The sequence below is a fragment of the Meles meles genome, chromosome 4 (assembly GCF_922984935.1).
Source record: "Meles meles chromosome 4, mMelMel3.1 paternal haplotype, whole genome shotgun sequence".
Taxonomy (NCBI): domain Eukaryota; kingdom Metazoa; phylum Chordata; class Mammalia; order Carnivora; family Mustelidae; genus Meles; species Meles meles.
Window position 1 is genome coordinate 123,334,368 of NC_060069.1, and position 22,793 is coordinate 123,357,160.

Genomic DNA, 22,793 nt, shown 5'->3' on the forward strand with positions numbered 1-22,793 from the left:
AATAGTAACTTACATGTAACAATTTGAGAACAATTAAATAAATACTATCAGTATTTTAAGAGATGGAAAAGATTAATGCAAATTTGTGAAACTAAATGCTTCAAGAAAAAAGGCTTTCCTAAACAGTTACTGATTTTAACTTTTGTTCAGAAAACGGATTAAGGAACACAGTTGGCACTGTGCAGCAGAGGAGCCTTCGATCCTTAAATTCATTAATTCAAATGTAACTAAATTTCATACTTGAAATTTAGGGTGTCTAAAAACTGAAGATGAAAACTGCTAACCAAAGAATCCTCACTAAATGACTATGAAGGGAAATACTGGGCAGTACTAGCAATAGAAATTAGGAGGTATCAAATTTGAGGCCAGTGATTTTATTAACATTTCATGAGTAACACATTTCTGGAGTCTATGATTTCATATTTTAGAGTGCATTCTATCTCACAGTAAATAATACTCCACTTTAATATTAATGTTTTACTGAAGGACTACTGGAAGTTTTAAACTAGAAAAAAATAAAGTTAAAAAGATTTAGTGCACTCTAATACAGTTCTGAAATTATTTTCCTTCCAACTCTAAATAGTCTGTCAAAATATCTTACACTCTGCATTGATACAATCAACATGGCATAGCTAGGGCCACACAGTTATCTAAAATTTCAATTAAGTGTTCTTCTTTCCTGACCCATACAAAAAAGGCATAACCACACCCTAAAAAAAAAGGGGGGGGGCCTAAAGCAGTTCTCATCTTAAGACATCTAAACTAGGAAACTGAAACTTAATATAGGAAATTTAGGTAAACAACCTATTGAGTATTATTTTATCTTGTGCTTGATTCAGTGACTTAAACTGTAGATGCTCCATTAATAAATGCCAAATAAACTTGAAGAGAACCCAGATGCAGAAAAGTCCTATTTTCCCAGCACTTGGATTTGTGCTCTCTGCATTCAAACTTGAGTATATACAAACATTATAAAGAGCATAGGTGAGGGGAGGTGAGAAGGAATGTTGTGAGGTCACATACACAAGCCTTCAGAGGAAATGATTCTGTTTAAAATCCTTCATCAAAATTAGCAGTATATAATTAAATAAACATCTCAAGATAAAGTTTTTGTAAAGATCTAGAGAAATCTTTAAGATTTTACTTACTGAGAGAGTAAGGGACCAAGCAGGAGAGCAGAGGAGGGGCAGAGGGAGAGGGAGAGATAGGACAGGACAGGATCCACCGGTAGGGCTAGTTCCCAGGACTTTCCCAGAGTCCTGAGATCGTGGCCTGGGCAGAAGGCAGACACTTAACCTACTGAGCCACCCAGGTACCCTGAGAATTTTTTTTAATACTTTTCTTCAGATTTTTCTGTCACACTTTCTCTAACGAATGTTATTGTTCATAAACTTATCTTGCCAAAATAAAATGAATTCTGAACATTTTTGTTTCACGTAGCTATTTCAGTAGGTTTTATCTTAGCATGTCTTGAAAAACAAAATCCACAAATTAACAACTATCATAAACTAATATATTTCCTAGAGATTATCCCTTCATTCATAAGTAAGATTTAGTCCTCTAGCTTATGGACTCCAGCAAGGGCACAAAATTTTCTTAAAAATAATTTTAATATTGAGGAGTAGTTTGGAGGAAATGTTAACTATTATGACAGGATTTTAACATGAGAAGTATAAGGATGCTTATAGGAGTCACAGATGTGCTTTAGGGAAGTCCATAAACTCAGTGAAATAATGCAAAAATTGTAATACTAAATGCAAACACTTTTTCTGGGGAGAAAGAACACAGCTCTCATTTTTCAAAAAATCCATGATCACTCCCCACAGCCCAAATTAAGAACCAGTGAAGAAAAGGGCATCTAAATTTGTAAGTACAGATACTAATAAAAACATTAGAGCATGTTTTTATTTTTTTTTATGTTATTATATTTTATTCTGTTTATCATTTACTTGGCCATAAGAGCCATTTTGTTGAAAAACAAAACTGCTGATTTTTTAAATTAAGCCACTATTCTTTAAACCCTTTTCTGGTGCTATTATAATTTCTTACGGCAGTGGGTACTTAGCCTTCCTTTAGCTTAAGAATATTATCTTTCTGAAAACATAGGAATGAAGTTTTCCTGTGTTGGCCATTTGCAAGTTGATTTCATAAAACAGAGATGGCTTTTTTCCCATTACTTGGTATTTAGTTAATAAGACTCATGAAATTTGTTTTTGGCATTCTAGATACTAATAAGTCATCCCAATGTAACTATTACTTTAAGATTTTTTATTTTAACAAGAACAGATACTTCATGTATGCCCTATTAGGCTATTGCAAAGCAGTCTATAGTAAATAAAGCCCAGCTCCCCCCCCGGTTTGACCATTCAATCACTATGATATGATATTCAAACACTATATATAGTGTTGTACTCTCTACTACTTGACTCCAACAACTTTCAAAATATCAGTTGAGGGTGAAATGAAGCTAAAGGGACCTAAAGCTGGGGTCTTTGCCATTCTCTAACATATAAAAAACCAAGGGATGGTAGGAAAGCAGAGTTCAATCTGCAGTGTGCTTCTGGACCTTCTCAAAGGCTTGAACAAGCTTTAAACTTCATGAATAAATTTCAATTCCTCCAGGTCTTCTTTCTCTGAACATAAAAATATATACTTCTCCTACAATTTATAGCCTTTCAGTTTATCCCATTCTGACCCAAGGGCTTTTTAAATTTAGTAAAGTTTTAAAAGAAGGTTGTTATCTGTTGGCTTGGAGCCTAAAAGTTTCTGTGTATCCACATATGAAATTCAAACGGATGAAATGATCAAACAAACAAACCCATCACTGGTAAGAACCAAAGACAAAATCGAGATGCAGTAAAGTCTTTTATACAGTATGTAAATTTCTTTTGCTCATTCTTTCATCCAGTTAAACATTAGGTCCTACTGTGTTGTCCAGCTGTGGGGATTTACAGAAAGTAAAACATAGTTCCAACTCCCGAGAGGTTCTATCAGTAAGATTTCAAATGTCTAATGTTGATTAAAAGAACATGTGAAGATTGCAGCCTTACTTGAGCATTACACGAATTCAAAAAGTCCATACTGAAGATAGCTAGAGGCAACTTCTGCCCACCCTGAGCATCTATCTGTAGCAATATTTCTGTAGTACTTGTCATTAATACCACAAAGAATACAGATGGGAATAGTTTTTAATTTTATCCTTTACTGATATTTATTGAGTACATGTTATAATGATACTCTACTTAAAGGCAAAAATGATAATCTGGCTTAAAATCTAAATATACTATTCTTATAGCAGACAGTAGGAATTTCCCCCCTTTATTAAGTTCTTATTTTAGGATGTATCAATTTGTACTCCTCGTAAAAGATATGGCATTAAAAAAACCAAAAATGATGGGTTTTTTCCCCCCTGCTTTCAAAATTCTTGTTATCCTAGATGATCACGAGAAGAGTTAAAGGTAAAATAACGTGTACAACACATCATCACAATTCCCCGCTGGATTTTTTCCATATGGCATTTTTGTAAATTAAAATTACTAAGTCCCAGATCAGCAAGTAGTTGCCAAGTGATGAAGAATCTAAACCCTAAAGCAACTTAACCTTTTAAGTCAAACCTAGTAGAACAATTTAGAGGCAAAAAATCCTAATAATTTTAATTTATGACGTCGGAGTATATCTATATCTGTATATAGATATGCCCACATTATAAATTTGTGTGTGTTTTTTGTTTTGGGTGGGAGGTGGTTTTGGTCACCTCTTCCAAGATCAATCAAGAGGAAAATAGTAATTCATTTAAGTTAGAACTGGGCATACCTTTTAAAAATTTTCAATGGTATGTTTCATTTATATGGTATTACAATAAATGTTCTATAAAAATGTTAGCTGAAGCCTTAGATAAGAATTAGGTCTGTTTAGAGAACAGCATTTATCATTGCCCAAGAGTTCAGAAAATGTTGCAGATTTTAAGATATTTAGCTTTGTCTACTAATAGATAACTGAAAAATGTTCCTCATATTTTAAAAAGGCAATGTACATTTTTCTCCACCTGCTAAATTATTGGACATTTTACGTGTGAATGTCACTCAAGTTTTCTAAAATGGTTGAGTTTACATTAAACCTTTCCCACATGAAAAGTACAAATATTAGCAGAATATTCACTAAGTAAAATGAAAGTATTACCTGGTTTCTAAGGCACACCGTTAGTTTTACCATCTAAAGTGGGAATTTGAAGAACTGCATTAGCTCTTAGAACATCTGCTGCAACTAGGTAGAAAGAGGCAAGTATTCACATAGTATGTCAGTCTGTTATCAAGACATATATTTCAACTAAAATGTCAATCCTCGCACCTGAAATCACTTAGACATTACTGATGGGGGTATTTAGAGTTTTTGTATAGAAAGTTTTTGAGACTGACATACAATATTCAGTGCTTTAGAGGGTTGGGTATTCTCTTTTGTTCAACAATGCCTCATCTCCACTGCATAAAGCTTGGTCTCCAGTTCCACTATCCAACGTCTGCCTTACATTAAGTTGTATTTCGTTTGTACTACATAAACTAATTACGTTATAAAAGGCCTCTAGATCACTAGGTTCAAATGTAATAGCTGGTTTCATTGATGTTCCAGGAGCAAGAGAACCCTCTCCAATAATTCTCAAGTTGATAAATTTGATTTTCCATGTATTTTCCACAAAAGGGCAGCGTATGAGTCCAAAAATTTGTTCAAAAATGCCCAAACAAGTGTTCCCTCGGTGGACAGTCCCAGCAACTCCAACCATAACCAGACCATGGGGAGAAGAAGCACATTTCAGTCCATGGGAATCTAGGTTGGGACTGAGAAAAAGATATTCTTCTTTCACTAGTGACAGCAGACGAAGGCTCACAATTTCTGCTCCATAGTAGTCTATCACGTTTTGTTCAGAGGTGCTGTAATAAAACCTAAGCTTGACATCGTGCCAGAAGTGCTGTGGCCCCCATTCATCTTGAGGTGGACCCAGAAAAGGATTCTGAGAATTAAGAAGTTCAAAGAACCAGTGACAAAATTCTTCTCCTAATCGACGAAAATCAACTTTTTCAGTTTTTTTATCTTCTTTTTCCTGCTGATTAAGATAAATAAAATATAAAATATAACCAAGGTCAGTTCTCATATCTTTTTTCTATCTAGTCTCTTTTAGAGCCAAGTTGTCATATGTTGAGTACAGCAGAAGCTAAATGAACTACAAGTGAACTCATCGAACCCATCATGCACAATAAACTGTTTTTCCAAAAAGGGGAAAAATCATCTTAGAGTTTACCAGCTTAAACATCTGAAAATTCAGCTAAGAAATTAAGGTTTAACAAAGCCTCTCAAAAAATCAGCATGAAGAGTCAACAATAACTTACATTAAGTATTTTCTCTTGATTGTGGCAGTGATTTCAAAGTCTGTCAAAACCTTCAAACTGTATGCTTTAAATGGATACGGTTTGTTGATTTGCTGAATATAAACTATACTAAAATAAGTTGGCAACAAATAAGCATTTAACTATCTTTAAACAGAGTTCTAATACAACTGAAATACATTACTTTTTATGATCGGGATTAATTTTATACTGTTATTTCTCTTTTTTACAAAGGGTAATGTTATTGCAAAAATATACCCAATAAGCTTGATTTTATTATCTATGTGAGTAGATGAGAATATTCCAGAACACAGTATTTCATTGCGATGGTAAGAAATCTTTAACTGACAGAGCACCCATGACTGAATATGTTTGGCTCTGTGCTTGGCACTTAAGGACTCTTTCCTTTTATCTTCACAAGCCTAATTACATAGATACTATCATTATTATACCAGCTTTACAGATAAAGTAAAAAAAGACTCAGGAAAGTCAAGTTACTTGCTCAAGTTCACACCTAGCACAATGCAGACTCTATTTGAAGTCACATCTGTATGATTTCAGAGTAAACATTCTCTTTAGCATACTAAGAAAGCCCTTAGAAGGTTCTTTCCTAATGTGAAAGCAAATGCCTCTTACTGTAAAACCTTGATAATTCAAAGTATGTAGTTTAAAATTTGCAAATTCATGGAAGGGGCTTCTGGAGTGGGTGGCAAATTTCTATTTCCTGGCCAGCATGGTCATTACAAATGTTTCTGCTTTACGGACACTTATTAAGCTATATATTTGATTTGGAAAGGGGGTTGTCTTTTTGTGCTTTGTTTAAAAAAAATAAAATTTGCAAATTACCTAGAGTTCATAAAATCAACATTTAAATATTCCCACAGCATCTAAAATGTCCAGTGGATACAAAGAAATAGGAACAGACAATGTCAGCTGGAAGAAATTATTACAAGAGAATTTTTTCTAACTTAAAAAAAAAAATCAAATGTTAAAAAATAAGTTTCTCTCATGGAATTTTTACAATTTAATACCAAAGAAGTCTTCAAAATGAGAAAGGGCTTACGACAGCATTCTTTTTTAAGCAGACAAGAATATTACAGAGAACATGAAGCTAACTTAAATTAAATTGATCCTGCAGTCTATCCATTCTCTTTACAAATCCAATAGTACTCGTTTGATAAAATGATAAAACATTTTTTTCCCTCAAAAATCAATATAGCATTTTATATACATTATTAAATGTCAGAGATATTTCCTTTCTTTTAGGTGCTTTACTGGTCTTCCTTTAGAATGCAAAGGATATGGAGTGAAGCTAAATTATAAAAGCGAAAATATTATTACCATGTCCCCACAGATTTAGGATTATCTGAAGAGTTTAGACAGAACTAAAATTTAAGGTTTAACTATAATAGCTATTTTACCTGTTGAAATAGTCTAATGTCCTCTGTCTTAACTGGCTCTGGTGTCTCCTTCAATTTCAGATGTGACTGCTTTTTCCAATAATCCTTTGCATGCTGAATAAGATTGTGCTTTTCAGTAGCTGGAGGTACAATAACCCCCTGCATTGCCAAGTACTTAAATATGACTTCTCGGTGGACTTTCTTACGCCTCAAAAGTTCTTCTACGTTTTGACTGTACACTAATATTGCACGAACAGCATCTAGAAGGAAATTATAAATATTAGTAGAAAATCGCAAGTCACCTGTAAATCTGTTCAGGGTCAGCAGAAACCCTATCAAATAGTATTTACAAATTCCTGTCATGGTATTACTCCTTTTGCACAAGATGGTAATTTTTAAAAACCAGGAAGTGGGCTGTCAGATTTGGGGTTTAAAAAAATTTTTCTTTATGATTTAAACTTCCCTACCTATACTTACCTCTTCCTTTCACTTCTCTTACAATAGTAGAAGTTTTACATTTTTTTTTTAAACAATGACATGTTTTAAGAAAAAAATTTGAGCCAGAGAAAAAAATCTTTTCTAAGAAGGCCAATGGACCTAAATTCATTTATGACCCCTAACATAGGTAAAATTACAGTATTTTAGATCTGCAAGGATTTTAAACTTCTTACTCTATAGACAATAAAAGTTGAGGATATACAAGGTATCAACAATCATGCTTCTAAGAAGTGGAAGAACTAAGATTTGTATTCTTTTTTAATTAAAAAGTGTTTTATTGGGGCACCTGGGTGGCTCAGTGGGTTAAACCTCTGCCTTCTGCTCAGGGCATGATCTCAGGGTCCTGGGATCGAGCCCCACGTCGGGCTCTCTGCTCAGCGGGAGCCTGCTTTCCCTTCCTCTCTCTCTACCTGCCTCTCTGCCTATTTGTGCTCTCTCTGTTAAATAAATAAATATATTTTTTAAAGAAAGTGTTTTATTAAACAACAGATCAAAGTTTTTTTTTTAACATGAAGAATACAGAATATCAAAAAAAATGAACTCCCGGGGCGCCTGGGTGGCTCAGGGGTTAAGCCTCTGCCTTCAGCTCAGGTCATGATCTCAGGGTCCTGGGATCGAGCCCCTGCATGGGGCTCTCTGCTCAGCAGGGAGCTTACTTCCTCCTGTCTCTCTACCTGCCTCTCTGCCTACTTGTGTTCTCTCTCTCTAATAAATAAATAAAATCTTAAAAAAAAAAAAAATGAACTCCCATGTATATATCACATAGCTTAAGACATAAGATGTTACTAGTATCTTTGAGGCCTTCATTTTAACCCTCCCTACTTAACACTATTCCCTTCTCTACTCACCCACCTTAGAGGTAGCTGCTATCCTAAATGCTGTGTATCATTCCCTTGCTTTTCTTTTTGTTGTACAGCGTAACTATGAACTCCTCAACAATACAGTCTGGTATTTTTGGAACACTATAAATCCAATCCATATATATATGTATACAGATGGTCTTTCACACTCCGCTTTTCACTTAATGTTGTTTCTGACATAAATCTGTAGATGTATGTAGCTCTAATTTTTTAATTAATTCATTTAGCTGTACTACAGTAAATTATATGACTACATCACAAGGCATCTATCCTTCTGGTCAAAATTTTTTTTTCAAGATTTTTATTTATTTATTTGACAGAGAAACAGAGTGAGAGAGCTCGTCCATGCACCCACAAGCAGGGCAGCTGCAGGCAGAAGGAGAGGGAAAAGCAGGCTCCCCACCGAGCAGGAGTCCAATGCGGAGCTCGACCCCAGGACTCCAGGATCATGACCTGAGCAGAAGGCAGACGCCCAGCTGACTGAGACACCCAGGCGCCCTCGGTCATAGATTTTTACTGGGTATGTTCAATTACAAACACCATCACTTTGAACATTTTCATAAATGTCTCCTAGGGCACAGAGAGGCAGGCAGCACAAGGATCATCTGGGAACTTGCTAGAAACACTGAATTTCTGGGCTCACTTCGAAACTACTGAATCAGGGACGCCTGGGTGGCTCAGTCAGTTAAGCGTCTGCCATAATCCCCGATGGAGTCCCGCATCAGGCTCCTTGCTTAGCTGAGAGCCTGCTTCTCCCTCTGCCTCTCTTTCCTCTTCTTTCTGACAAATAAATAAATATCTTAAAACAAACAAAACTACTGAGTTAGAATCTGCATTTTTCACAAGAATCCTGAGGGACTGATTCACAAGCACATTCAAGCTTGAGAAGCTCAGGTGCAGAATATGAGCCCCGAAGAAAGCAAATAATTCCATTTAGGAGATGATGTCAAACCTGTTTTCATAAGTTCTAATTTACACTCCTTCAAAAATTGTCAAAGAGCTGCTTTGCATGATCGCCACGCTTAGTTTTTTGCCAATCTGGTAGAAAGGAAAGACACTTTTGGTTTTCATTTCATTGCTTTTCAAAGAGATTATCTTTCCAAAATAAATAAATAGTTACCTTTTTATATTCTTATAGATGATGATTTTCTTCCTCTGAGAATTATCTCTCCAAATCATTTAACATTTCTGTACTGGGAAGTTTCTTTTCATTTGCTTTTAGAACCACCATCAATTAAATGCAACATTTTTATCTATTATACTTTTAAACTCAAACTCAAGGACTGTTAGGTGGTAACCGGCATGCGAAATACATAAAAGCTTAAGAACTCTATTAAGTCTAAAACTATCTGCATTCTAAATTCTTAGGAATTTCTTCTTTTAATGTCTGAAGAAACATTAAATTTGAAGTTTCAAATGATTTTCTTAAATGGCAAAAACGTAAATTCAATTTAAAAGCAGAGAAACAGATTATACTTTCGTAGTTATTTAAGTCACACTAACATAGAAGTCTGGAGTTTCCCTATTTTAAAGTAAAATTCAGCAAATTTAAAGTAAGACTGCAGATGATATGCCAAGTGAAATAAACACAGAGGGGTTTTATGGAGTAGCTACAACCACGCTAAATATTGGTAACCCTTTAAATCTACTCTACCGAAATGTTTATTTGGCTCTGAAAGTAACATATTCCTCCTACACAAAATCATCTCAGAAAAAAAACTGGATCCAAAAAGAAACATGGATTCAAACTATCTGCTCTTTCATTACGGTAGTTGTTTTATCTGCGAGGCTTCAAAGTGTTTATGGTATCCTCCTCGAAGCTTGAAGAAAAAGTCCTGAGCAGCAGCTGACTCCTCGGCTCAGACGAAACTGAAAACAAGAAACACCCTGGCTTCCGGGAAATTCTGAAATCACTATTCACGTACTCTAAACTGCCGAAAACACTAGCATTTGCCCCCACATCCACATTCCAGATACCTGGAAGCCGCGCCGTTTCCAGGGTCACCATCCCCCCGAGGACGTGACGCTTCAGTGCCGCCTGAAGGTGCGCGGTGGTTTCCAGGCCGCGGAGAAGCTGCCCTCTTGACAGTTTGTCCCTCTCCAGAGTTCCGCCCCAGCACCGCCGGGCGCCTTAGCGGGGCGACCTCTTGCACCTCCTCTACTCCCACGTCCTGGCAACCTGGGGCCTGAGTGAGGCCTTGGGAGGAGCGTCCGCCCTTGGAGAGAAAAGTCAACACTTACCTTGGCGGTCCTCAGGCTGCACCAGGCGGTTGGTGATGGTGTCGCACAGGGCCATGATATCATCGTTGTTTAGTAGGCCGAGCAGGTTACGACAGCCCTCCGTCTCTGGATAGCTGAGCCCCGACATCTCGACCCCCAAAAGGGGGGTGGGGGGAAGAGGACGACCCACTAACGTCGCCCCGCTGGCCCACCAAGCCGGCGCCTAGGCAACATACACCGGAAGTGCCTTTCCTGTTGTTCGCCGCCAAAGGGCCTCGGGTATTCCAAACCCCTGGGCGGAAGTGATTGCCAACAAGGTCAATCTGGAAACGCGGTGCTCCGGCTTGTAGTTCCGGGCGGGACAGGACGGAGGGGAATCCAACTGATCTCACTTTTGGGAAGTACTGCGTTTGCAACGAGAACAGCGATCTCCCACAAGGGACCTGGTTGCGGAAAATGAAGCCCTGAACTCTCGGGAGTCCGGCCTCCAAAAACGCGCCTGGGAGGGTTGCGCAGATGCAGGTGCGTGGAGAGCGGGTGGCGGTCCCTGCGCACGGCGAGCTCCCGTGATGCCGTGGGGCCGGCCAATGGAGGCGCCTGTTCCCCGCCCGTGGGCCTGACCCCCGGGAGCGCTTGAACGTCCTCTGCGGCCAGTTCAAAGTTGGGTGCACCTGTAGTTTGGTATTCTTAAATTACGTAGTACAGTTTTCAAATAATTTGGTTTTGTTTAGCATTAGACTATGAAAAGTTAAAAAAAAAAAAAAAAAGTCACCTATGCCCTGCCTTCTTGCTTTCATTTCTTAATTTAGGATCGGCTGTTGCTTGCATTCCAGTCCTGGCGGGCTAGGTTTTAGACAATGCTGTATCGTGAGCAATTTAGGGTTGGGGACTCCTGAAGCCAAAATACCAGGGTTTAACTCTGCCATTCACTAACTGTGATCGTGGACATGACTCTTACCCTTTTTATCCCTCAGTTTCCTATCTCGAAATGGACTTGGTAGAGTTAGCTACCTCATAGAGTTGCGGGGGATGGCGATACGGGTCATAGTGCCTGGCACCAAGAAAGAACTCGGTGCATGTTAGCTGCTACTGTTAGTGTGGCAGCAACTCATACGCACCAATGGGAAAGTCATGCTCTGCTCGACCGAAACCGATGAAGGAATCAAACTTATTACTTGCCTCTGGCCTCTTTCACATTTTAGACATATTTTAGATTTGCTAACATTTAATTAGGGTATTGCCATTTTCTAGTTAAAATGTACATATCTTCAGATACAGGTGAGCAAATTTAACTTTTAAAAAAATACCACAGCTAAATATGAGCTATAAAATAAACTGTAAATGTAGCGTAGGCATTCAAAGCATGGTTATTACTAATTTGCCAGTGGATGTTATTTGGGGTATCATTTGCTCACCAGATTAAAATCCTGCATTTTCCATTAAGTATTAATGAGTGCCTACTATGCTAGGTATTGAAGATTCAGAGAAATGACACAGACCCTCCTTTCAAGAACGTTTTGAGAGGGCTGCAAGTAAAGAGATGGCAAGTGCTCATCATGCTGGTGTGGACTATATGGAAGGTATACCCAACCTTTTCTCTCATTCATTCTTTCATTTACAAAGGTGAGGGGAGTATTTATTGAGCACCTATTTGCCAGACATTGCTGTGTTGGGAACACATAACAGTTTCTTTGGAGCTTTCAGTCTAGTGAGAGGACACAGACAATAAACATATAAGAAACTATATACTGTGCCAGGAAATGCTATGAAGAAAAATAAATCAGAAGCAGGGGGATGGAGCCGATGTTACTATTTTATACAGACTGTCAAGAAAGACTTCTCCTCTAAGTAATATTGAAAGAAAGACCTGATGAAAGTGAGTGAAGCACAGAAGAGTGTTGTAGGAACAAACAACAGTAGAGGTTTCAAGGAAGAAGCAGAGTGCTTGGCATGCAGGAAGGAGGCCAGAGCAGCCTGCTCGAGGAGAAGGCAGTGAGGTTAGGGTTGCCATCAAGATTGATCTAGAGCAGGATTTCTCAGGGGAGGCACTATTAACATTTTGGGCAGGATAACTCCTTGTTTGGGGACTGTATGCATTGTAGGATGTTTAACAGCATCCCTTGCCTCTACCCACTAGATGCCAGGAGCACTTACCACGTCTTCCCTGAAGCTAGCAAATTAAGTGAAATAACTGGGTTTAAAAAAACATTGCACATCTAGGCCCTTGCAGGCCATTGTGAAGACTTTCGCTTTTTTACCTCCTGTCTTCATTTTCTGTTATTCTCTCTGTCCCTTACTCCAGACTAGCCACAGTGGGCCCCTTGCTATTTGTTCCTTAAACTTGCCTCTTGCTTTTATTTACTTAAGAGAGAGCAAGCAAGAGAGAGATCATGGGGCTGAGGAAAGGGCAGAGGGAGAGGGAGAAGCAGACTCAGACTCCTCTATGAGCAGGGAGCCCAAGAACCAGAGGCTCCATCCCAGGACCCTAGGATCATACCCTGAGCCAAAGGCAGACACTTTTTAACTGTGAACCATCCAGGCACCTACCCTGACCCAAGTTAGCATTTCTAACAAGTTCTTGGGTGATGTTTATTTTGCTGCTCTAGGGACCACACTTTAACAATCACTGCTAATGGAAGAAAATGAAACTTCAGCCACCTAAGACTTCATCCTTTGTCTCTGAAGTCACTGATCCTTGGGCAAGTCTGACACTCTGTTTGAATGTGTTAGAGCCAGCCACTCATGCTCTGTATTTGCAGGAAAAACTGCATGGCAGAATGAAAACTCATGGCCTTATGGTTTTAGGAGGACACATCTGATTTTTCAATCCCACCTCTCCTGTGTGACTTTGGTCAACTTACTTGTTTTTGAGCCTTGGTTTTTAAAATACAGTGTTCATGTCTTTTAACAGTTAGGGGTAACATAAATAAATTAGCTAGTATGTAATAACTTAGTAAAACAGGGGACATTTCTTCTCCAGTGTGTAGCACTCATAAATTTTAATTCCATGTAGTATTAGATTGCTGCTCCATTTGACATCTTCATATATATCCAACACTTCTGACCTTTTATTAGTTGATTCTTGAAACTGGTATGGAATTTATATTAAGCTCTGAAAAGCAACCTCATTTATCTTGGAAGCATACTTAGTAGTATTCAGTTATTTTCCAGAATTCCTCATATCTCAGAAAAGAAAAATGAAAAGTCTACATTAACTCCAATACCTTTATCTAAATACCTCAATACATTTAATAGTCTAAAATCATATGACCAAAAGCATAGATTGAGAATTCCAGATCTCAGCTCTAGAATGCTTCAGTAACTTTTGCAGTGTTTTTCAAAGCAGGTTTGCAATATGTGCAAATCACTGGACGTAGCACCATCCTTTCATTTGCATTGCTATCATCCTATCAAACAGGTCTTTTTCTACTTAAGCCCTCATTTTTTTCTAGTTTCAAGGTGTAGCAAAGGGTGTAGGGGGTTTTTTCTTTGTTTCTCAACCAAAAAAATAGGAGCCCTCATGCCCAAGACCTCACTTTTAAGTACAGATTAATTGGTTTACACATTTTCCCACTGAAATGTTTTTAGGAAGTCATTTTCATCAATATTCACTCCTTGTTTCAAAGTGACTTCTCTATTTTGAGTTCCACCAGATCCACTTCATCTTTGATTTACCAACACAGATAAATCCGTCCACTGTCTTTCATTTAGAGAGTTCTGCTATTTATGTACCTAATACGTTTGCAGAGGGTACCCAAAAACGTTAATAACCAGCATTGTAAACTTGTAGTTCCGCATGTGGACATTAGTTAAAATAATGTCTAAAATGTTTTATGTAAACTTCTAGATGTTTCTATTTTAGAAATGTTTTTGAAAATCATCTGAGTATGGTAATATGAATTGAAATAATTTATTCTTATGAGACATAATAGAAATTGTCTTATTTACTGCATACCTTAAGCCTAATTCCTTTTGAAGCAGTATGCTACATAAAACTGAACACTTCATTACCAACAAGGACAATGTTTTATTGAACAAGACTATGTACAGTACAAAAAATTTCTTGAAATGAGACGCTATTGTTGTATTATTGCAGTTCAATGGCTCAGTTTTAATTTGTACTCTTATAAAATGCAAAGTAAAATAATTTAATGTTCAACAAGGAAGCACAAATTTCCTTTCTTGCTGAATCTGTAATATCTTTCACATATTAACAATTCCAAAATGCATATGCAGCATTTAGGCATTCTGAAAAGGTGTTTTTACAGTACCAAATAAATTAAAAGATAAACACTATCATCCCTTTTAGGTTTTTCATCCATACAACAGTTTAAACCAAACATGAAAGGAGTACGGCTGAACCTTCAAGTGTGATTTGAAAAGAATCACAAGTTCAATGTTATAAGTTATCCACTCATTATATAATCGATGGTTTAAAAAAATGAATATGGCTAAAGCCCAAAGTACCAGTGTCCTTGTCCACGGAGATCCCGCTTTTCTGTAATATCTGAGCAGCAAAAATTCAGATTTGCTCTTTTGTTGACCTTACTGAAACAGCAGAAAGTTTATAGTTAATGATTTGAAGGAAATTTTTATTAAAAAAAATGATTGAAACTTGGTCCATGTGAGATAAGCATATCCTCAAAACAGAAGGCATAGAAAGTAAAAGAATCTGAGGAATAAGAAAGCTTCCTTTTCTTCTGAATCCCAAATTAGAACTGTTGGAAGTTTATGCACCCCACAAAAGCAAAATGATGTAAGCTTATGCTTTATAAGACATAAATAATGAAATGTACACATACTTTGAATAGCAATTATTTGAGAAGTATATATAGAGATTTAGAACAGCATGGCCAAATAGATTTTTATAAAACATTCCTTGATTTAATTATGTATAAACCGATTTGATCTAAGTATTTCAGAAACAGTTTTCCCTTAGCAACACAAAAGTAGAACTAAATCCTCAAATTAAAGACAAAATTAACAAGTGGAATATGTTTAAAACATCTTGGTATGAACTCCAGAATGAGTGAAAATAATTTGCAATGGATTTGTCAATAGATACAACTTATAAAAAATAAAAAGTTAAAAAATGTGATAAAATATTAAGTTGTAAATTTTAAACTTCTGGAAAATGTACAAAGCAGAAATTATATTTCAAAAAAACATCATTGTCCAAATGAAGTAGTTTCCAAACAGACTCTTTATTACATGATGAATTTTATACTGAAGTGGAATAGAACTCAAGTATTCTATTTTCAGGATCAGGAAGTACAGAAACTGTTTTTTTTTTTTTTTTTTTTTTTTTTTCTTAGAACTGACCCTAAAGGATTAAAAAAACTGATTGAGTTGTGTTTACTGTTATTTAAATGTAAATTCCACAGCCTAATGTAGGCCACACAAACAGAACAAAAACCTTAATGTGATTGAAATGGACCCATGACTATCAATTGCATAGTAGTGAATGAATAAATAATAAAATTGGGTTTTTGGGTTTTTTTTTTGAGATCTTTCATGACCTGGAAATCCCAATTTAATAAAGTCTGGATGCTATGTTGGAAAAAATATCCCCTTCCTTACTGACTTCATTCAAGAAGCTTAATATCCAAAAATTTTAATAGTAGAATCCAGTAAGATTATCTGCTTTGAACAAAAAGTTATGAGTTGGAAAAACTGGGATATGTGGTTGACCATGGTGCATTAGTAGCTCCATTTTTTAAGAATCTGCCTTTGCATTTTTGTTCATTTTATCCCTGCTATAGATTAACACACTAACAGGTAAAAGAAGGGTCCTTTTAAGCTTCCTCTTCTAGAGAATGTAAAAGTGGAACACATCTTAGAGGGTGTTTTAAAAAACATTTTGTGTTTTAACAATTCATTGCCTAGTAAGTTAAAAATCTTCCTTAGGAAAATCACTGGTCATCAAGGAAAATAAAAGCATCAATATATCTTAACTGTGTTCCTGCTGTGCAAATTTTTGTGTAAATATTTCCTTTTATATATAAAAATTACTATTCAGACCAAATTCATCACTAATAAATAAGAAAGCATGAGTAGTATGGCTTATTTTAGAATTAACTCTCCTAACTGAATAAAACCAATGAATTCTTGACCTGATTTTAGCTGACATTTTTTTTTTACAGCCAGTTATTTTTATAGGACTGTACTTAGATAACTCACATTAATGTCTAAAAGGACCTTACTATGAATCATCAAGCAATGTCCTAAACTACTCTATATACAAATAGAAATATCCCAGTGTGCTTATACCATTATTCACATTGAGTTATTTGCAATTCAGTGTTTTTCTTCAATTAGATAGCCTTTATGGTCTTAGATTCCTCCCATCTCTCCCCAAAGTTACTGATGGTACTGTACTTTTTCCATTTAACTGACACTGCTGCCTTTAAAAACAATTCATTGGTATTACAAAAATGGAAAGTGGAAGGTTCTATTAAGAGCTTATTAGCAAAGTGTTGTTTTGTTTTAAATTTTCAATGCTGGCATAACATTCATTGAACTCTGTCCTGTCTGATCAACCAACTTGGAAACAAGTTACAATCTTCTATGGATAGCATGGTGGTAAATCAAGTTTTATTTTCGTGTATCAGTTTCTAAATTATAATAAACCAAATAGCAATAGTTCTTTAAACCATGTTTGAAAAGAAGGGAGGACATAATCTGATTATGCATGACAAGAAAACAAATCTCATTTGTAGAGTACTTTTAAGTTGTTTATTGTAAACCAACCCCTCCCCCCTTCTTTTTTAATAATGGATTAACTTTTCCCTTTCTGTAAGGCCATAGCTGGTATTTCTTTCTGACTGGTTGCCTGAACACGTTTCTCATATAAGTGAAACCGAACATGCTGCAGTAATAGTCATCAGCTTTTTTAAAAAATGTGGTTTTCTGGATAACTGGTACTTTGGGAGTTTTGTAATAACCCTTTTGGAGTCTAAACCAGCACATCTCCTCTCTGAGTTCATTCTAGAAAATGTGCTTTTGTCTTTATCTTTAGTAATCCAAGACCGCTTGAAAATTAAGGCCATCAGGAAAATAGCAAACTGATGATGCAATTTCTTGCAGTGCTTTTTTCACACTACTGCTTGATTGACAGATCTTCCTGAAACATTTTTATCAGGCACCTGTAAAACAGAACATGTCTGTTAATTAAAATTTTATAGTTCAACTGGAATTCTAAGTCAGATTTCTCTTTATGCTCTTACTCTTGTTCAAAAAAAATACTGATAGTAGTAGAAAGGCAAAATCTTGTTTTGCTCAGTTTTGTCTTTCAATTATTTTCTGGTTCTTTTTCACTTGTTTCCGTAAAGCAGCTCAACTTCACCTGGTTTATATTCTGGCATGCAAATGAAAAGATGTCCATCACAATTACTCTGTTTCTAAAACTTTTACCACATGAAACTAGGAATGAAGAAATGCCTTAGACACAGTGAATGAGTATGACCAGAAGGTATGAAAAACTGTGTCCAAGTTCTGACTTCCGCAAGTTCATAGACTATACCTATCAAATTACTTAACTTGTGAAATGTCAGTTGCTTGATCTATAAAACAGGAGTAGTAACATCACCTAATAGTGTCTATATGAATTAAAAGAAATGATGTATGGGGTGGTGCTTTATCATCTGTGCAATACAAATGTTAACTTCTTAACCTCATAAAGATCTATGGCATTTTCTAATTCTACAGATAGACCTATTGAGAAGATAGAAGACTTACTTTCATCATCTGAATCAAATCCAAAGAGTGTCTGACATTTCTTTTGTGCAAGGTGAGCCTCAAGTGCTTCTGCATTACAGTAGGTGGTCAGGCATTTGCCACATCTTAATCTTTTCACGGATTTTTTACAAACGTTATCTTGATCAGAACAGGCATCGACTCTATCAGTCAGAAATTTTCTGCGTTTTGGCATACTAAGGTACCGTTCATCAAGGTAACTGGGAGGCAGTGGTCTGACATACGGCTTTGTTAAAATTAAGCCATATGAAGTATGTTCACTCGTCAGATTTGGTTTGGAAGGTGCCTGAGATACTGGCGGGGTATTATGTTCTTGTGGTACAACACTGGGTAAAATGGAACCGTTTTCTGTCCTGATTCTGTTTGTATCCATTTTCAAAGCAGGATCTGACGAAACTAAAGGTGTCTGCTCTATTCCACTGTGTCCATTGACTAAATCACTAATACTACAATTATTTTCAGAATTTGGCTCTCTGTCAGGCATCTTTTGGTCTGTCAAGCTTATATCAGAAACAGTGTCATCAGAATGTTCATTTCCATTCTGAACTAAACCATCTGTTTTCTTTTCCATACTTTCTGTACATGTCTTTGGTTCTGTGGAATCTTTCCTTGATTTGCTAGTAGAAACTGGCAGACTAATAGTTTGTTTCTCATTACTAGATGAGTCTTTTTCTTGATGATTAGGATTTGAGTCTGTAAGAACATCCCAAAGAATTGTTTCACTTGGTTGTGCAGATGATTCTGGTGTTTTACTTAAATAGTGCTGAGCCTCATGTTCATACAGGAGAGGAAGATCTTCAAAAAGCTCATGGCATTCTGGAAAACTACACTGAGCTTGAAATATCCTGTGACTTTTTGTGTGCTGAGCAAGCTGGACTGGCAACTTAAATGACTCATTGCAATTAAAATGCAAACAAAAGTATACATTTGGATAGCTGTGTCGATTAAGGTGATCGATAAAATGTTGAGAATCTTCAAATTGCCTCTGACAGAATTTGCATTTCCCTTTGCTCCACTTCATTACTGTTTGCCGCACATTTAAATCCGTTGGATGTACAGTCCTTGCATGTTTATTTAGAAAGCCAATTCTTTTAAATATCCTGACACAACCAAGAGCAGGGCACTTAAAGTTTCCTTCTTGATCTGTAGCATATATGTCTTTTGGATGGCACACAGTTCCATTGATTTTATGGAGTACTGAAGTTTCTTGATTCAGGTCATAATCATCATCTTCGTAATCACCTTCTTCATCCTCTTCCTCCTCATAGTCATCCTCACATACAGGCAAAGGCTCTGAGACGTTATTTAAAGAAGTCTCAGGACTTCCATTCTCAATCATGTTTTCAATAACCTCTTCCGAGACACTTACGGGAATTTCAATGAACTCAGCCACATGTGCAGGAATGACTTCTTTGTTTCCATCACTGGAAGCAGTAACTGTCTCTATTTCCAAATCTTTACTACCAGAATTCCCATTTTCAAGTGAAATGAAAGTATCTGAACAATTTACTTCTTCCAAAGCAGGGATTTCCTGATCCTCTTGTTGAGCTGCAGCAATTTGCTGTCTTTGTATTTTCTTAACATGATTCTTTAAATGCTTCTGCATAAGTCCTCTGTTTCTAAATTTCCTACCACATATTACACATGAAAAACTGCCCTTTTTCTGATGAGCCTGGGCATGTCTTACAATGTGACCACCTAGAAATTCTTTGTTACATAACATACACCGATGCCTTGGGACATTGTGATCTACTTTGGAAACATTAAGAGCCATAAGATTTTTCTTTGTATTAATGTGACCCTTAGGTTGCACTCTAGGTATATCATCAGGATCAAGCTCTCCAGTGCTCTGGTCTGTAAGAAAGTCCAGCCCTTCATCTAAACCTTGCCGTTCCACTGCCTTCTTTAGATTATTACCCATAGAGTTTTCCAGTGTACTTTCATTTAGAAATCTAACTGCTGATTTATCACTCAATAATGCTACACAGTTTTTCTTAATCATTACGAAGTTCCAGAATTCGGGATCAAAAAACAATCCCTTTTTCAAAATTGGAAGCAATTCAAAACGAACACGATTTTGAACACTACTTGTGCCTTCATTATATTCCTCATCTGGACGTTTGTAAAGCTCTTCAACAGTCTGATAAGCTTCCAAGGAGCGCTCAAGAAAAAATATTGAGAGTGCACAAATCCTGAGGATCTCCAAATCATTTGGCAAAAAATGTGCAATTGTTTTATATATTAAACATTTAGTTTTGGGATCATCATGAAGATCTAGTTGTAGAGCACAACCACATATTTCCACACAGATCTGTAGGCCATCTTCTTCAACCTAAAAAAGGAAAAATATTACTAAGTACCTTTGTAAAAAAAGAAAAAAAAACAAAACTATTATACTTTTATCCTTTTAAAATACAACTATCTGGGACATCTGGGTGGCTCAGTCGGTTAAGTGTCTGCCTTCAGCTCAGGTTACGTTTTGATGGTCCTGGGAAGAGTTTCACATTGGGCTCCTAGCTCAGCAGGTAGCCTGCTTCTCCCTCTGCCAACAGCTCCCCCTGCTTGTGCTCTCTCTCTGACAAATAAATACATAAAATCTTTTTAAAAAATAAAATAAAATACAACTCTGAAATGAAAGCTGAATAAACATTGTATTACAAATGTACAATTTTTAATATTTAAGTAAGTCTTTTTTAACTTGAGAATAATCTGAAAGAGACAGCATTTTAACTTCCAATTTATTTAATTTTCAAATTTGACAATTCTAACTAACCATAATACAAAATGCCTCATAACAGATCCAGCCCCATTTATTTTAGGTACCCATCTCATATTCTGAGGCAGAAGGCTAAATTAAATGTATTTAAAGCATTTATCAATTTTAACATTTGTCAATGTTAAAAAGAACTATATTTTTTAAATAATTGCTTACAGAAACTTGTAAGTCTGCATTAAAAATATTACTTATTAAATAATATTATTTACCACATAAGAGGAAAAGTGTATGAACAGGGCAATTACGATCTTTAAAAATCTAATAAAAATCAGAATAATGAACCTACTTGAAAATGATCTGAAAATTATTCAAGCTTTGAAACTTATACTGATGACTCAAAGATAACTATACTTGAATTTATTGCCAACTCAAATGATAAATAGATTTGGAATGACATAAATACTTCTGTGAATAGAAAAGAACAATAATAGTATGACTTTAAAAGTGTGTGTGTGTGTGTGTGTGTGTGTGTGTGTGTGTGTGTGTGTACTGCCTGCATCTGGTATAATATAGATGACAGGGAGGAACACTACCCTGCCACCAGCCTCATGCCTTCATCGTCCCTTACATGCTGTCTAACCCTACTTATAATTACTTCAGTTCTATAAGCAGACCTTAATTTTGCACACCATAATCCCACTTTATCTAGCTAGTAAATTCCTATCTATTTCCTGTTCATTCTTTGAGAATCAGTTTTACTCTGAATGTTTTTCTCCCCATTCATTCTGGCCCCACAGAGTTAAACATACCCTATTCTTTCCACTAAGAATAGTTTATACTTATTTATAAAAAGCACATACATAATTGTTTTGTAACTGTGTATACTCCTACCTCCTGACTTTGAATTCTTAAACCACAGGGATAGTATCTCATTTTTTTATATTCCTATCATTAGCATAGAAGCTGGCTTATAGTGACCTCTGAATAAATGTTTGCAAATGTAAATGGGATCAGATCTGTTATACTGACTTTGGCTTCCTCCTATTGGAACCCTTTTCTGAATTCAGATTTCTTATTTCTGATTATCTGTTACAATTAGATATTTCCATCTAGATTTTCCAGATATAGGGAATTCTGGTCTGCTTCAAAACAAAATTCCTTATCTTCTAAGTTCTATCCATATCCTCTGTCGTAACTCATGAATTATCATGTACTCAATTGCCCAAGTCTAAAATTTTAAGATCACAAACAACAGACTACTTTCTTACCTGAAATCCTTCAACAATTCCAGGATATTTATAGAGTTAAGTTCTAATTTTCAGTGCAGCATGCAAGCCCTTTAAGGATTTCTACCAACCACTTGCCACTCCGCAACTTCCTCCAGTCTGAGTAGCCTCATCTCCCACACACCTCCCCACATTAATGCCGATGGAGAGTTGTGAGAAAAACAAGTAATACAAAGAGGCAAAAATGCTCTGTAAACTACAAAATCCTCTACACGTTAGTATTACCCTTCTCTATCATTCAAAACCCAGTTTAAAGCATCTTCCTCTGTGAAGCCTTTTCAGATACACCATCTGTAATGTCTCATTCTTCTGAACTCACACATCGTTTGTGCCTCTTTTCACAGTACTGGAGCACGTAAATGATTTATTCCATGAGTAGAGATGTTTTTAGTATAGTTAAGCACCTTTTCAATATTTACTTCATCTTTGAATTTTTCCTCTTATATTCTCAGGTTGACTAGACATGAAGGTAAGAAAGCTTTATGGTGGCTATGAACTTCACCTATATTGTAAACTTTTTATAACAAGAATCTTTCAACTTGTGCTGCAAATCAGAATCCTATGTAAAAATATACTTTTTTTTTAAAGTTTTACAGGTGATCCTGATGCACTTCAACTGTTGAAAAGGATTCTATGGCATACTTTTTTTTTCCCTTTTTGAGGGGGGTAGAGGTTAACTT

General features: G+C 36.2%; 2 protein-coding genes and 1 long non-coding RNA gene across 4 annotated transcripts in view; 1 reads left to right on the top strand and 2 right to left on the bottom strand.

The window, feature by feature from the left end:
- Positions 1–358: 358 nt before the first annotated feature.
- Positions 359–10,850, bottom strand: C4H3orf38 (chromosome 4 C3orf38 homolog). 2 transcript variants are annotated; one of them, XM_046001626.1, is made up of 3 exons: positions 10,378–10,850; positions 6,800–7,038; positions 359–5,095 (listed from the first exon to the last, which is right to left on the bottom strand). In XM_046001626.1, the coding sequence occupies exons 1-3, from the start codon at positions 10,502–10,504 to the stop codon at positions 4,433–4,435; spliced, it is 1,029 nt and encodes a 342-aa protein (XP_045857582.1). In that variant the 5' UTR covers positions 10,505–10,850; the 3' UTR covers positions 359–4,432. The 2 variants fall into 2 exon arrangements, with proteins under 2 accessions (XP_045857582.1, XP_045857581.1); XM_046001625.1 differs by having other exon boundaries at positions 359–5,098.
- On the top strand, positions 10,742–18,193 carry LOC123939784. Its single transcript, XR_006817974.1, has 3 exons — positions 10,742–10,878; positions 11,826–11,936; positions 18,064–18,193. It is a non-coding gene; the product is annotated as an uncharacterized LOC123939784 (long non-coding RNA).
- ZNF654 (zinc finger protein 654) overlaps positions 14,380–22,793 on the bottom strand; it is an 86,513-nt gene continuing 78,099 nt past the window's right edge. The window contains exons 8-9 of the mRNA XM_046001624.1: positions 18,094–20,443; positions 14,380–17,501 (exon numbers count right to left, since the gene is read on the bottom strand). Coding sequence (XP_045857580.1) covers positions 17,494–17,501; positions 18,094–20,443 — 2,358 coding nt within the window. The 3' untranslated portion in view covers positions 14,380–17,493. The remainder of the gene's footprint in view (positions 17,502–18,093; positions 20,444–22,793) is intronic.